This window comes from Micropterus salmoides, unplaced genomic scaffold (genome assembly GCF_014851395.1).
Source record: "Micropterus salmoides isolate LMB-PRFRI ecotype aquatic unplaced genomic scaffold, ASM1485139v1 Ms_hic_scaffold_15, whole genome shotgun sequence".
Classification (NCBI taxonomy): domain Eukaryota; kingdom Metazoa; phylum Chordata; class Actinopteri; order Centrarchiformes; family Centrarchidae; genus Micropterus; species Micropterus salmoides.
In genome coordinates, this window is record NW_024040596.1 from 14,192,437 (window position 1) to 14,207,154 (window position 14,718).

The following is a 14,718-nucleotide window of genomic DNA, read 5'->3' on the forward strand; positions in this document are numbered from 1 at the left end:
AAAGCTTCATTTGAAAAGTAACCATAGCTATCAATATAAACCAATATTTCTCTCCAAAAATGTAGCAGAGTAGAAATAGAAAATAGCATGAAATAGAAATACTGAAGCACCTCAAAAGTTAACTTAAGTACAGTACTTGAGTACTCATATTCTGCAACAGGCTAAAAGCCCAACTTTTCAGATTACATCTCAACAACGCTTGCTTACTTATGTTTGTCATTTAGCATTTTTTTTAAATAATTAAATACAAATTAAAAAGCTGATCTTTAAGTACTTGTTCTGCAGCACTGAACATACTTTTAGTTATTTGTAATACAATTTTGGATGACATATAGCTCTTTCTTCTACATGGTTTTAATGCCCTTATTGTAACTTACTTTGCCAAATAAATGTAAAGTAATGTAAAATATAGCTTAGTATTTACCAGCTGGAGGTATCCAATGCTCAGTGTGTTTTCTTTTTTCTTCTCATCTCTGTAACACATAAAAGTTAGGCACAGGAATATTTCATGACAACTGCAAACATATTGTGGTCTAAAACATAGTGTACTATGGGAAATGTCAATTGCAATATACTTACCCAGTCTCAATGTCTGCTGAAAAAAAGAGGGAAAACTATATCTAGAGTTACCTCTGATAACCTGGGTTTTTACACAAAATTATTATTTTTTTGGGTCAGTGTATTTGCAGTGTAAACAGACAACTCACCTTTTTCATTTATACCTTGTGTTGCAAGTTTGAATGATTGCTTCATGTTTCCTGCCCTGTCAGTCAAGTGTGTTCTCACTTGTTACCTGTGAATAAAAAAAATCTAAATTAAAATTTGGATGTTAAGCTGTAGAGGGATCCATGCAGTTAAATCATATGTCATGTCAAAATGAGATCAACAGAGCTATATTCTCAGAGCCATTATAGATGTATACACTTTTCTTTGATCCTAAAAGAAAATGCTTACAGTAAAGTACAGTATGGTTACATATATATATATATATATATATATATATATATATATATATATATATATATATATATATAAGTTTATATGTATCGAATGGTTAAGTTACTGATGTCAAAAAGTGTATTTTAATGACTGCTAACATGTGCAGATCCTCATTACTTTACACACTGAGAATTTGTAAAAATGGAGGTAATTAACATTTTTAGTCAAAGACATTAAGCAATAATTAAATCCCAGTTGACTGTTAACGCAGTTTATAGTGGAAGAGAAGCAAAATGTACAGTACCTGGACTACTCGCTGAATGTCTGGTTTCTTTGGAAATCCACCAGCACCACTGAGGCTCATCTGAGTAAATTCCTATCTTAGCTATCTTATTTTCAGGTAACCTATGCCTCTACTTTCCCATTATCTACACCTCCATTAGACTGATAAGGGCAGTGTCAGCATTGTGACCTTTACTAGACTGCCTTTGTAAGGAAAAACTCAATCTCTAAACCAAACTAATGAGCAATGACCATGTGTATTCATTGTGTATATGTACCTTATGTCTATATTATGTAACTTCAAAAACAAACGCAGGTGGATCTTTAAAAATATGAAATGTACTAACATTTGGTTACAGAAAAAAGCATCCTTTGGTACAAATGTTTTTTATTCTTGATTGTAAAGTGGGTTTAATGACCGTAAGGCTATTTGTTATTGTCAGGTGCTGTATCATTACACAATACACATTTAAATGACACGGGTTACCTGCCTAATTACCTATCATTAGAAGGACTTCAAAAAAAGGTTTAGAGTTAGGGTTAATGCCCGTTAGGACAGCCTGGGTTCGGAATTTGCTCTTTCTTTACAGCCGGTTATTATTCACAACAGAGGTGATTGATAATACCACAGGAAGGAGGGGGCTCTAGTCAAAGATGCAGTGTGATAATTAAGTAATAGCTCACCACAGGCCGTGGTATAGGCCTACGCTTATTATATCACCGTTAAGGGGCATTGTTTGGCCCGACGCCGAAAAAAGGTTACCAAGTATGGCAACAAACGCACTACAATTTGACTTTATTTTATAAACAGACGTTTAAGTTTCACCAGGCAGCCGTAAAATAATAACTATAATAGTAATATAATAATAGCCTATAATAATTTAATATTATAGGCTTACCTACCATAAAGGGCAGAGGGCGTGAGACCCCCACGAAGCTCAGATTATAACTCGAACCCTGTTTGTCGCGGAGGGATCTGTGCGAAGGAATTCGACGTCATACCCGTTATCAGATTGCTTGATTTAAGCTACCCGTTTTATAATCTGACTTATCTGGGTCTCTCCCACAGAGTCATGGAGAACCTTAAACTAACAGTTGTGTGAAAATACAGGTGTGGAACATGGAATCAAGAATATCTCCCACAATCACGCAGTAGGCCTAATTGGGTCACTTTCTTCAGCAGTACAATCAAACCTCAGGAATCTAAGTGTTATCGACATGTCAAATCTTTTACCCGTTCATTATCTCATCTTGAAACATTGATAAGTTTAAACCTGTTCTCTCAAAACCACAACTTGACAAGGTAATTCATGCATTTATTTCATCCAAGTTAGAGGCCTCAGCAAGTTGTCCCTGAACTGTCTATGGTCCACAACGCTGCTGCAAGGCTCTTGACCAGGGCTAGCCAGACAAATCACATAACGCCAATCCTGTATTCATTACATTGGCTCCCTGTTATGCTCAGGATTCAGTTCAAAGTGCTCCTTTTGACATACATAGCTCTGCATGGTCAAGCACCCAGGTAGGCTACATCTCAGTCCGTGTAACCCCAACACTGGAACGCTCCTTCCTCAGACCTACGCTCCGTGGTCTCAGTTGATGCATTGAATAAACAGTTGAAGAGTCTTTTATTTAAGCAGGCCTTTCCAGTGGTACACTAGTTAATTAGCCTATTGTATGTTGCATTAAAGGAGTTTATTTTTTTAGATGCTTTTTTGCTTGCGCTTGCTTAGATGTAGTAGGCTATAAAGACTGGAAACAGGCAGAAACAGCTTGCATGGCTCTGTCCAAAGTTAACTAAATCCACATACCAGCAGCTCTAAAGCTAATAAATTGCCAGTTCTTGTTTATCCACAGTTAAGCGACATGTTGTGGTTTACAGGTGGATATGTGCCCGTCCTGCTTTTTGGCTGAGAACAGTGACTTCTTGCAGTCTTCTGGTTCACTGATGTCTCTTAACAGAAAGTTAAAACGAGGGGGGGGGACAGCTATCAAAGAGATGGATAGAGACAGAGAAGGTGTATCTGACGTTTCTGGAAATCCGTTGTCCTTTCTTTCATGGAGGTGAAGTGTCTGTCCCATTGCATGGCACTGTGACTTGATTATATTGTTAGTTTTACAAGTTGTTTATATTGTTTGTTTGTGCCAGGCTTGGCAGTTCATTATCTTCCCCATCCATTCACAAATATGCAGGTCTGACTAGTAAGATTAGGATTTAGTTGTTCTCAGCATCTTCTGCTTAAGAGCAACTTCCACAATAAGTTCCTCACTGATATCTTTGGCAGGTGCTTAGTCAGAGGCAAATCCACGTGCCCTCTCAGCCAAAGATTCTGCCTCAGTTTTTATGACTGGATCTGTGGCTTTGTCCCTCACAGCTAAAAGTGCATCTCTAGCGGTGTGTGTGTGTGTGTGTGTGTGTGTGTGCGCGTGTGTGTGTGTTGCGTGCAGCTTCCCTGTCAAACAAATGTCTTTATTGAATAAAGAAATCAAAATATCAGGTCTGGAAATGAGACTTTGTCCAGTTCCGATGTCCTCCCTCCCTCCCCCTCTCTCTCCCTCCATGTCTCCGCTTGTGTGGAGGTGATGGTGATGAACAACAGACTAAGCAGCCGGTTCCTGGAGTATCCAGCTAATTAGCCAAAAGACATATAGTTAACTTGTGTCTTGCTAACATGTGTGACTCATGAGCTAACTAACGCCTACAGGCTAATTGTACAATGGAGACACTACAGGTGAACACACTATGTTGTAAATTCCCTGTTATTACTGTGTTTTTGTGCAGGAACTGTTCAGTGCTGAATTGTTTTTACATCAGGCACCTCGTTGGACAGCTGACGAGGTGTACCTTCGTTCTAGTTGATTTTACATTGATGCCTGTCTGCGTTTGTGATGAAGGTGGGTTATAATGACCCTTTAACGAATGCTAATGAGCTATTTTGATTTGCAAATGAAGCGGCGGATTTCGGTGCTAATAAAGGTAACGTTACTTGTGTAGCAGTGTTTATTTGATGTTTAATATGCTAATTGACTTGTTAACTGTTGACTAAGTTTAAGCCAAGTTTAAGTTCAACATGTGCGCATTAAGCTTGCGCACCTTCTTTTGTTCATTGCAGATACCGGTACAGAAAAAGCCTCAGACAGTACAGAAACACAACAGAGACAAATTGTAAAGAATCAAACTGTGAACAGCAAACCAGAAACGCCAAGCTCTATGTAATTTGGAGTTGTGCTTCATCATTAAAGCCACGTTAACTGTTCTTCCTCGCCCTCTAATCAGTCAGTGTCTGTGTGTGGATGAGGTGTTCCAGCGACTCTGCCTAAAACAACAAACAGTCCTAGCTCTTCGTAACACACTAAAATGTGTGTCTTAATAACATAATCACAATTTCCACATTGATATGCAAATTAAGCACTAACTAATTAAAATGTGCTGATTTGCATACACTAGACAAGGCAAGGTGAATAGGATAAACAAAATAACTAAAGCATATCACCACAGTACTTCCCCAGTTAATGACTTACCTCAAGAGGCTTTTCCCCTGAAAGGTTATGTTACTGTAAATAGGCTATACAGATTTGTTTGTTTGGTTAGTTTAGAAGAAATCTACAGATAGCTTCCAACAAACACCATCTAAATGTGTATTTTCCATTAAAGTCGAAGACTTGGAAGCAAAATAGACCAAAATCTCAAAATTGAACTCTACTACTCTCTAAAAGTGTCGTGCCTTAAACAGTAACTTCATTATTTTGATCAGTCATCATTCTTATGTAAGAGGTGTTGTTTCTCCTGAAAGGTCCAGCACATTAAGACAAATGTGGACACGCGTCATTTTCTTAGTGTCTTTCCAGCGGCATGTCAATTTTCCCGCTGTCAGTGTCAGATGTAACTCTTGTCCTTCCACAAATGCACAAACTGTCTCCTTTTGCTGTATAAACTGAAAGGTTGAAGTTGACTTTCTGGCCCAAGAAGTCGTGTTCCTCAAAAAAGACTGGATAGACACATGCAGTTCCGTCTTGTGTGGCTTTGTCATTTAATTGTCTACTCTGTCATAGGTGGATGTTGGGGCTTGAATATTTTATCTGCAGCCCACTACTTCACAATCAAGGATCTGCCTATAGTGAAGGACTAGCAGATGTGAATTGTGGTCCAGAGTTGTCCTCCGACTCCACGGACCACTCACTAACTGGTTGCTACCACTAGCTTCAGTGCCCCCATCATCATGTAATGTATACTCACTGGCCACTTTATTAGGTACACTTTGCTAGTACCGGGTTTGACCCCCTTTTGCCTTCAGAACTGTGGCACACTTTCAACAAGGTGAAACTTTCCTCAGAGACTATGGTCCATATTAACATGATTGCATCATGCAGTTGCTGCAGGTTTTTTGGCAGCACATCCATGACGCGAATCTCCCGTTCCTCCACATCCCAAAGGTGCTCTGTCTGGCGTCAATGTGTTTTACGTTCAGAGATGGTATTCCGCATACCTTGGTTTTAAGTGTTTTTTTGAGTTACTGTTGCCTTTCTGTCATCTCGAACCAGTCTGATCATTCTCCTCTGATATCAGTAAGGTATTTTTGTCCACACAACTGCCGTTCAAAGGATCTTTTCTTTTTTTCAGATCATTCTCTGTAAACCCTGGAGTTGGTTTTGAGTTAAAATCCCAGTAGATCAGCATTTTGGCACCGTCAACCATGCCACGTTCAAAGTCACTTAATCCCCTTTCTTCCCCATTCTGATGCTCATTTTGAACTTCAGCAAATTGTCTTGACCACGTGTACATGCCTAAATGTAATGAGCGGCTCCCATGTGATTGGCTGATGAGCTATTTGAGCTAACAAGCAATTAAACAGGTGTACCTTCTAAAGACCAGTGAGAGTATTTTCCCCCTTTCTTTCCTTCTTTCTTACTTTAAGACAGAAAATGATACAGAATTCTATGGCTTTTGCCCAAAGGTGTCACTTTGTGTTGAAAAGTGGTGGGGACATATTTTCTGCACCAGTTTATGGTGGAAATGTTTCTATTTTTCTATAGGGAAACAAAATTTAGGCAGCGGGTAACAATTCAAAATATAAAAAAATAATGGAATATAATGCAGTAATCAGTAATCATTTTTGTTGGACAGTGCACATTTGATCCTTCTATATTTTAATTAGTAAAGCAATTTAACTCTGGAAAAACAAATAGCAGACACACTATCTATCTATCTATCTATCTGTGCCATGTAGTGTCCAGCAGATGGCGCTCTTGCCACATTATTTCTGTGGAAAAGAGGCCAGACCAAAGCAATGGACCAGATGGGGGCAGGTAAACTCACCGGAAGTTACCTTTAAATAATGACAAATGAAGTGGTAACCCAACACAAACGAAGTTTATACCCACCATATCGGTGTTTGTCCTAGCTGCTGCTCCGCTCTGCGACAGTGATGGATGTATCGTACTGGTCGCAGAAAATACACGTGTAAGTTTCTTTTTTTTTTACACTTTGAAGAGATGTTCAACTAGCTCAGCCCTGTTAACCTTGGCTAATAATGAACACGACGGTGTGATCCCAGACTTAACGTTCATTCAGAGATTTAGGCTACTTTCATCTCGTGAGTGAGTCTGACGTAGCCTGCTCGGCTTGTGACTTTAGCGAGGAACAATGTCTAAGACAAAAATCAGCTCTAGCTCCTTAAAAGCAACAGCCAAGCTAACAGGAAATCAGCTGTTAATAATAATGGATCACCGGTGTGGTGTTTCAAGTGTTTAGATGTGATGTATTTTTGCCAGAAATGTGCAAATTGATTGAAGCATTTGCGGTCACTTAGCAGGATTGATCAGCAGGATTGTTTGGACAGTTCAGACAAAACGATAGACTCGATCCCTGTAATGGCCATTTTTTACTTTTCTTCTGATATTTTACAGAGTTAATGATGAAGTAGGAAAATAATCAGCTGAACCCCGTTGATTGTTGTTATTTTTGTTAGTTGCCTCCATGTGTAATTTGTTTATTTAGATCTTCCTTTTAACATCATTATTTAACTCCCCTTAATACATGATACAAGATACATACTTTCACTCTCAAAGTGGGTTTGATAAAAAAAATTTTATCCAAAGTGAGCCCTAATCTTGTAAAATCTTTCACCAGTCCCACCTCTGTAACTATGTAGGCCTATATTGTCCAAGGCTAATGAGGAAGTCATTACATTTGGTGTGTTTTTTTGTTTTTTAACAATGTATGTTTTCTATGTAGAACACAAAATGAGATTAAAAATCAAAATGAATCATGTTTGACACATTAGTAAAATATGTATTTGTTCCTTGTATACATGTGTTTTTCAGCATTCAGCCCTCTTTCCTCCATTTGGGGATGGAACTGCAGAATCAAAGTTGGGTAGAAACTGGTAATAAAATAGAAATCTTTATAATATAAATACTGAAAATAGTGGCGTCCTAATTTCAATTTATTTGCCTGTCCTAAATGCTCTTATACTTAAAAAATTTCACTAGGCTCATGAGGCATCACAATGGAAAGGGTCAGTGCTGACAAAAAAAAAAATGTGTCTACATGTTTAATCAGGCAGACTCTTTCTTGAGGGCGTTTATCCAGCTGCCATGTCTCAGTTTTTTGTTTTATAATGAGGTATAGGTGTTCAGGAATCTCATTGCTTAAACATGCTTCACATTTTTTTTCTTTTATTATAGTATGCGGAAATGACTTGTCTTTCCTGTGGAACATGAATGTCAACTGCTGGATGTCCTGATTTATACCTTGTGTAATCACCAGGCCCATATTCCCATGTGGGATGGGCCATTTCACTGCTATGACATGATCATAGAAAAATCCTTTTCAGTTTATACATTTATCATACTGTATGTGTTTGAAAAGGAGACTGTCCATTTGATCTACAGTAGTGCTCATATATTATCATTTCATTTGTCTGACAATAATCTAAACAGTCATTTCTCAGTTAAGAGAAACCCAAAGATATTTAGTTTACCATAATAGAAGATCCAAGAAAATCAGCAAATTATCAAATTTTAGGGAAACATGGCTTAGATGAGGCGTTGATGTTAAATTGTAACATCCAAATTTCAAGTCCAGTCGTTGTCATGTGTCATTCCCCATGTTCGGTCATCTCTATACATGCAGTTAGAAAATAAAGATAAAAAATGTTTAAAAGATAATTTGTTTTTTAAATCACTTTTGAGAGGCTGGAATCGACACTTTTTTTTGTCATCTTTCATTAAAAAAAGGTTTAATCGATTATCAAAATAGCTCTAGTAGCCTATGATAAAGTATTTTGATAATAAATTATACAAACTCTAACACAATGAGAAGTTGTAATACAATGGGTGAAGTTATAATTGTAAAATGTCATCAGTTTGAAGATAATATGTGCAGGATTGCAAAGGGAGTATCTGCTGAGCGTGGGGATGTGTTAAAAAGTACAGCAGGAGTTGAACTAATGACAAACTGTAACTATAAAATATTAGATTGAAGGTTTATTCTTGACCTCGGAAACAGCAGCTGACATAACTGTCTCACCTGAAGTTTCATTCAGTCGCTGTTCTGGAGCCTTTGATCGTTGTAGTGGCGATGGGTCATGAAACGGGCAGGAAACATCACAGCAGATCCATCTCACCACAGTCACAACCTGTTCCAGCTTCTCACCACTGGTAGGCGCTACAGAGTACTGTACGCCAAAACCAAGGCCCAATCACAACGTCCCCCTCACAGACTCACAGACTTTGAGGCGCGTTCCCGGGAAGTCAGTGAGGGCTCAGGGTGTCCCACTGTCAAATCGTCAAGTGCGCAAGGGCTCTCTCGCGGACATTTTGAGCCCTTTATAGACCCTTTTCGTAAGTCCGCATTTCTGCGGACTTTGGCTGCGGGAATTGCCCACAGTTCATAGCGATATTGACGTTAAACACAGGGGTTACCAGGGGAAGCCCGGAAGCGAGAGAAGTATCACGGCACATCTGCCTACGACACCTACGCTGATGTAGAAAGTTTTCTTAACGTAAGATGGTGCAGAGGAATGCAATCACCCTATTACACACTTAGTTTATTCATAATTTATTTTAGTTTTTGCTTAATGATGCTATTTGGCCAACAATAGTGTATTGATTAATTACAAATATATATATTGACATTTAGGCCTCTCCTCCACTCTGTAGGACAAGAGCATGCAGGACTTAAAAATAAGGCAAAAACATAAAATAAAAAGTGTGCAACGTGTTTCAGCGTCGTCAAGGTAACGTGATAAAGTGGCAAAGTGCTGTCCCGTTCCTGTTTACAGCATTTTGAGCCCTTGTAGCCTCTTAAACTCAATCACTTTCCAAGTGACATCAGTAAAGTCTGTGAGGGTTCAGGGCTTAGGGGGGACATTGGGATTGGGTCCAAGAGACTCCGGAACGGTTTCTTCCCACAAGCCATCGCTCTGAACAGCTGACTTCTGACTCATGGTGTCAGGAACAACTCCTGTGCAATGACCCAGTAACTCTGCCTCTAATCAGCCACCTGTTTTCTGGCTACCACCTATTATTTATTCATCATTCTCTCGTTATCTATTTCAGAGCTGTTCATACTGTTCATATGGCTATATTGACATACTGTATACCAAACCTACCTACTTCAAGTGCATAACACCTGCACAAAATACTTATTTATTCCAGCATCCTTTTCATTATGCTCCATCACACTGTGTACATCACACTGTGTACATGTATGTGTACCTGTATATTTCATCTACTGCCGACATAATAATGATGATAATTTACTCCTGCATCCTTTGCACTCTGCTCATTGCACTATTGTCTTAGTCTGTCTATATTAGTTTTGTTTAATGTTTCTTTAGTAAAAAATAGCCTGTTTCATAATGAAAACCCCCTCTCCTGAAAATGGTATGAGTAATGGTTGTTTTGTACGCAACGTCAAAACATCTAAAGTGCACTGCATTCGGCAGTCCATGTATGTGTTTATGTAGGAGAGAGAGAGAGAGAGAGAGAGAGAGAGCATGCGCTGACATGAGTAAAGCAGGTCTGCGGAGAGCCCATTTACTGGACCTTTTCAGGGGCCCAGTCATTTCTGTGGGCATGTCTGCCACAGTCGAAAGTAAAAGCATTAACAAAACCTCCACCAACCAAAACCCAATAAAGTCACTCTTTGCATGCAGATTTTACATGTTGTGTCTGTGTTGTATTTGGCCAGAAGTTCACTTGCTTTTTGGGTTCTGTCTTTTGAGTTTAAACATTGAAAGTGAAGATTATGCAGATAATAGATGAGCTGTCTTTTCATTTTTTTTGTGAATTTTGTGCGGAGCCAGTGTCACTACTGACATTATAAATCTAAACGATGTTATTGTGGTATTTATTATTTATGGTAATAACATTCATTCTAACCATTCATTCTCAAAGGTCATGCAAAGCTCATAATAATAATAATAATAATACATCCACCAATGTGTCCTTGAGCAAGACTTGCTCCAGAGACGTACGACCTCTGATATAGCAATTGTAAGTCGCTTTGGATGAAAGCGTCAGCTAAATGAGTAAATGTAATAATAAGGTGTTTTTGTTTACTTTACCTTTTTAGAAATATGTTCCTGTATATCCTGGGACTGGTGCCTCTCTGGTTCACCTTTCGCTGGTACAGGGAAAGTAAAAAAGTGCCCAACAAGGAAGATAAATATGTCTACATCACTGGCTGTGACAGCGGGTTTGGTAATCTCCTCGCAAGACACCTAGACAAGCTGGGCTTCCCTGTGATCGCAGGCTGTTACACTGAGAAGGGCGAGGATGAGCTGAAGAAGATCGCCTCCGACAGACTTACCACCGTTCACATAGATGTCTCCGACTCTGAAAGTGTCAGCAAAGCAGCAGCTGCCATCGAGGCGTTGGTTGGACAGAAGGGTGAGTGGCTTTGAGGTGCACATTACACTGGTAACATTCAATGTTTGTATATCTCATGGGTATTATGTTAATCTCACTAACCAAGAGATATTTACAGCATTTGTAGAAAAATCTACGTGACTCAAGAAAATTCATATGCCATTTAATGTTTGATTAAACTTTTACATTTAATCCAACTTTAAGGGAATAGCTCAGCATTATTTCCCTTCTTGCTGAGAGTTTAGATGAGACGATTGATGCCAATCTCGTGTCTGTCTGTTCATTATGAAACTGTAGCCAGTTAGCTTAGCTTAGCATAAACTAGAAATTGGGGTCGATCACCTTAATGCGTTGGTGGTTGCTCATGGTGACAACGTTTCTTAGCTTTTTTTTCTTTCCGCTTTAACTTCCTGTGTACAGGATTCTTATCTTTGCAGGCCACTGTGAGTTCTGGTGTGTTTGTTGTCATCAGGACAGCCAGTGGAGACTCCAGGAAGTCTTTTTTTTTTTTAATTAATTTTAAACAATCAAGATGTAATGTATGCTTTAGAGGTGCTGGAAGCTGGATTTTGTTACCTTCAGACACAGCCAGGATAGGGTTTTCTCCCTGTATTCAGTTTTTATGCTAAGCTAACCAGCTGCTGGTCATAGCCTTACTGTACTGACATGAGAGTAGTATCAGTTGTCATTCTCAACTAACTCCAGGCAAGAAATACAAAGAAACCGTATTTCCTAGAGTCTCAAAGTATTCCTTTAACTCCAGGTTCATAAGTAACGCACATCATGAAGCAGTGACTTCACTTCTAGGTGATGCAAAGTGCAATGCATCTGAGTATTATCATTTGCGTCTCCTTGAGTTTTTTATTCTCTTGTTGTGGTTGCGCTGCTCCAGGCCTGTGGGCTGTTGTGAACAACGCCGGAGTCGCTCTGCCGTCTGGTCCCACTGACTGGCTCACTATAGAGGACTACAAGGCCATGATAGCTGTCAATCTGTGCGGTGTGATCGACGTCACACTGAGCGTCCTCCCTCACGTCAAGAAGGCCAAAGGAAGAGTGGTGAACGTCGCCAGCGTGTTTGGGAGAATCAGCCCGTTTGGTGGACCCTACTGCGTGTCCAAGTACGGCGTAGAGTCCTTCAATGACAGTCTGCGGTGAGTGTAGGGGCTACATGCACTTGTTGTTCTCCTGAGCTTCTTCTTGATTTACAGCGACTTCTGTGTGTTTCAGGTTAAACATGATACCGTTTGGAATCAAGGTGGCATGCATTGAGCCAGGCTTCTTCAAAACAAATGTGACAGATACAGGGATGATGAAAAACAACCTGAGGAAGCTCTGGGACAGATTACCTCAGGATGTGAAGAACGACTATGGACCAGGTTTCTTAAAGAGATGTGAGTTGCTGCACCAAACCTAGAGGAGATAATCTTCTGTTTTCAGTTAAAGCCTTGCTGTCACCTTCTCCATGGCATAAATCATAACTTTTTCTCTCCACTGTTCAGTTCAACTATTTTTATTCATTCATTTTATTTTTGCCATTAGAGGCAAAATCCTATAATAGATAACTTTAATTATTATGTCATGTCTCCTCAGGAAGGATACCAAGGGGGAAAACGTGCTTCATTCAGAGTCAATTTAATACCCAAAATCAACAAAGTCTGTTTAATAATAAACTTTATTTGTATAGCGCAAGGTTACAAAGTGCATATGGTCATGAAACACTCAGGAGAAAAGAAAGTAAAGTCTAATCACAACGCATAAAGACGGCATCAGGCAAAGTAAGCTAAGAGTACAATAATAAAACAATCACCTTGAAAGTAAATTTGTAAAAGTGGGATTTTAAGACAGATTTTTAAAATGGGCGCTGTTCTTGCTTCCCGCATCTCCACTGGCTGGTCATTGCAGAGTCTCAGAGCCTTGACTCCATAGGCACACTTACCTTTGCAACTGAATCTTGTCTGTTAGAGCTTTAAAAGTTATCAATAACATTTTAAAAATCAATTGTAGAAGGGAAAACAGATGACTGTGCGGAGGCAGTTCGAGGACAGATTACCATTTCAAACACTCGTTACTTGTGTCCAGATTCAAAGCCTGTAGACGCGTCTCTTTCCATGTAGATTTGTCCAGCTTATTCCAGATAGCGGCGCCATAACACTACTACAGGACAGCTGCTTTAATTCTGTTTACCATGCTGTCAATACCAGCCCTGTGCTGAAGTTTATTCTTTATAAGAGTGTTGCCTGTCATGAGACATGCAGGTCTGTTAATCACTCCTGGAATCTGGTCTAACCCTGTTCTGCCACATCGCAGTAGTGTTTCAGAATTCGACTTTTTCCCCTGGTAAACTTCCAGTCGATAGACCCAAAACATTGAATCATTACACACATTTTTAACTGAGGGGAAAAGGTCAGACATAAGAAATAAGCCAGAAGTATTGATTTTCTCACCCTTTATCGTCTTTAAGATGCACATTCGGTACTATAATGAATAAATTATTGACATTTAAGCTACAGTGTAGTAGAATTTAATGGATAATAGTTATATTGTTCTTTATAAATAAACATGGATAGATAGATACAGATACTCCAATTGTATTAATTTTTTTTTTTAAATGCTGATGAGTTTTCTTATGTCTGTCTTTCATCTTTAATGATATCAATTAAAGGTGCTAAATGCTTTATTCTAAGGTTCCCTTATTTCCCATAACTTATCATTTTTATGGAGCTAATTTTTTTTTGCCCACATGGGCAAGACGCAATTAATTTATTCAACAATAGAGAAAGTACTAACCTAAAAAAACAGCTGCAGTATCTTCACGGTCAAACCTTCAGACCATCACAGTATACAAAAAAAATCATGAAACATTTATTATGTAGCCCCTTCTGGAAAATCTAAATAAATACTTGAAGAAAATCTTGCCTTTTTCCCCCCGGGCTTTTGAGACAAAGTTAGCTAAATGAACTCTCAAATAATCATACTATGTACAGTACAATACATACAGTATGTTTACCTGTAGATAAATTGCACATTTTTGCTGGTTCCGCTGATCTGCCTTGCACTCACTAGCTTAGTGTTTAATTGCGATTCCTTATTCGCTAGTGTACCAATTGAACCATGTCTGTATTTTACCTATAATTGGGTCTAAATTCCTAAACTCTTTCCAAGAAACCTCCTAGGAAATTATTAGGAACTGATCAGGATTTTTTACTTAAATAATGAGTCGCCTTGTTGTGTATATAAACCACATGTGTGAAATGCTTCTTTCAGCTCTTGACAAGTTGGATCACAGGTTTAATCAGTTGACGGACAAGGACCTGATGAAGGTGGTCAGCTGTATGGAGCACGCCATCACTGCCGTTCATCCTCGCACTCGCTACTCTGTCGGATGGGACGCTAAGTTATTCTGGTTGCCTATGTCGTACATGCCATCCTGCATCTCTGATAGACTTTTCATTCAAGATGGCCTCAAAAAATTATATGCACCGTAGTTTTGTTATATCACTTGTGTGTTTTATTTTCACTGCAGAACATGTTTGAACCTAAAAGTTTACACCGTTGATGGCACCATATAAACATTTTGTTATAAAACATGTTTGCCTCTTTACTTTGTTTTTGACTTGACTC

General features: G+C 38.9%; 1 protein-coding gene across 1 annotated transcript; it reads left to right on the forward strand.

Annotated features, from left to right (window-relative positions):
• Positions 1–6,540: 6,540 nt before the first annotated feature.
• On the forward strand, positions 6,541–14,684 carry dhrs9 (dehydrogenase/reductase (SDR family) member 9). The gene is made up of 5 exons (XM_038720475.1): positions 6,541–6,682; positions 10,802–11,118; positions 11,990–12,248; positions 12,325–12,488; positions 14,362–14,684. The coding sequence occupies exons 1-5, from the start codon at positions 6,648–6,650 to the stop codon at positions 14,580–14,582; spliced, it is 996 nt and encodes a 331-aa protein (XP_038576403.1). The 5' UTR covers positions 6,541–6,647; the 3' UTR covers positions 14,583–14,684.
• The last annotated feature ends 34 nt before the right edge of the window (positions 14,685–14,718 follow it).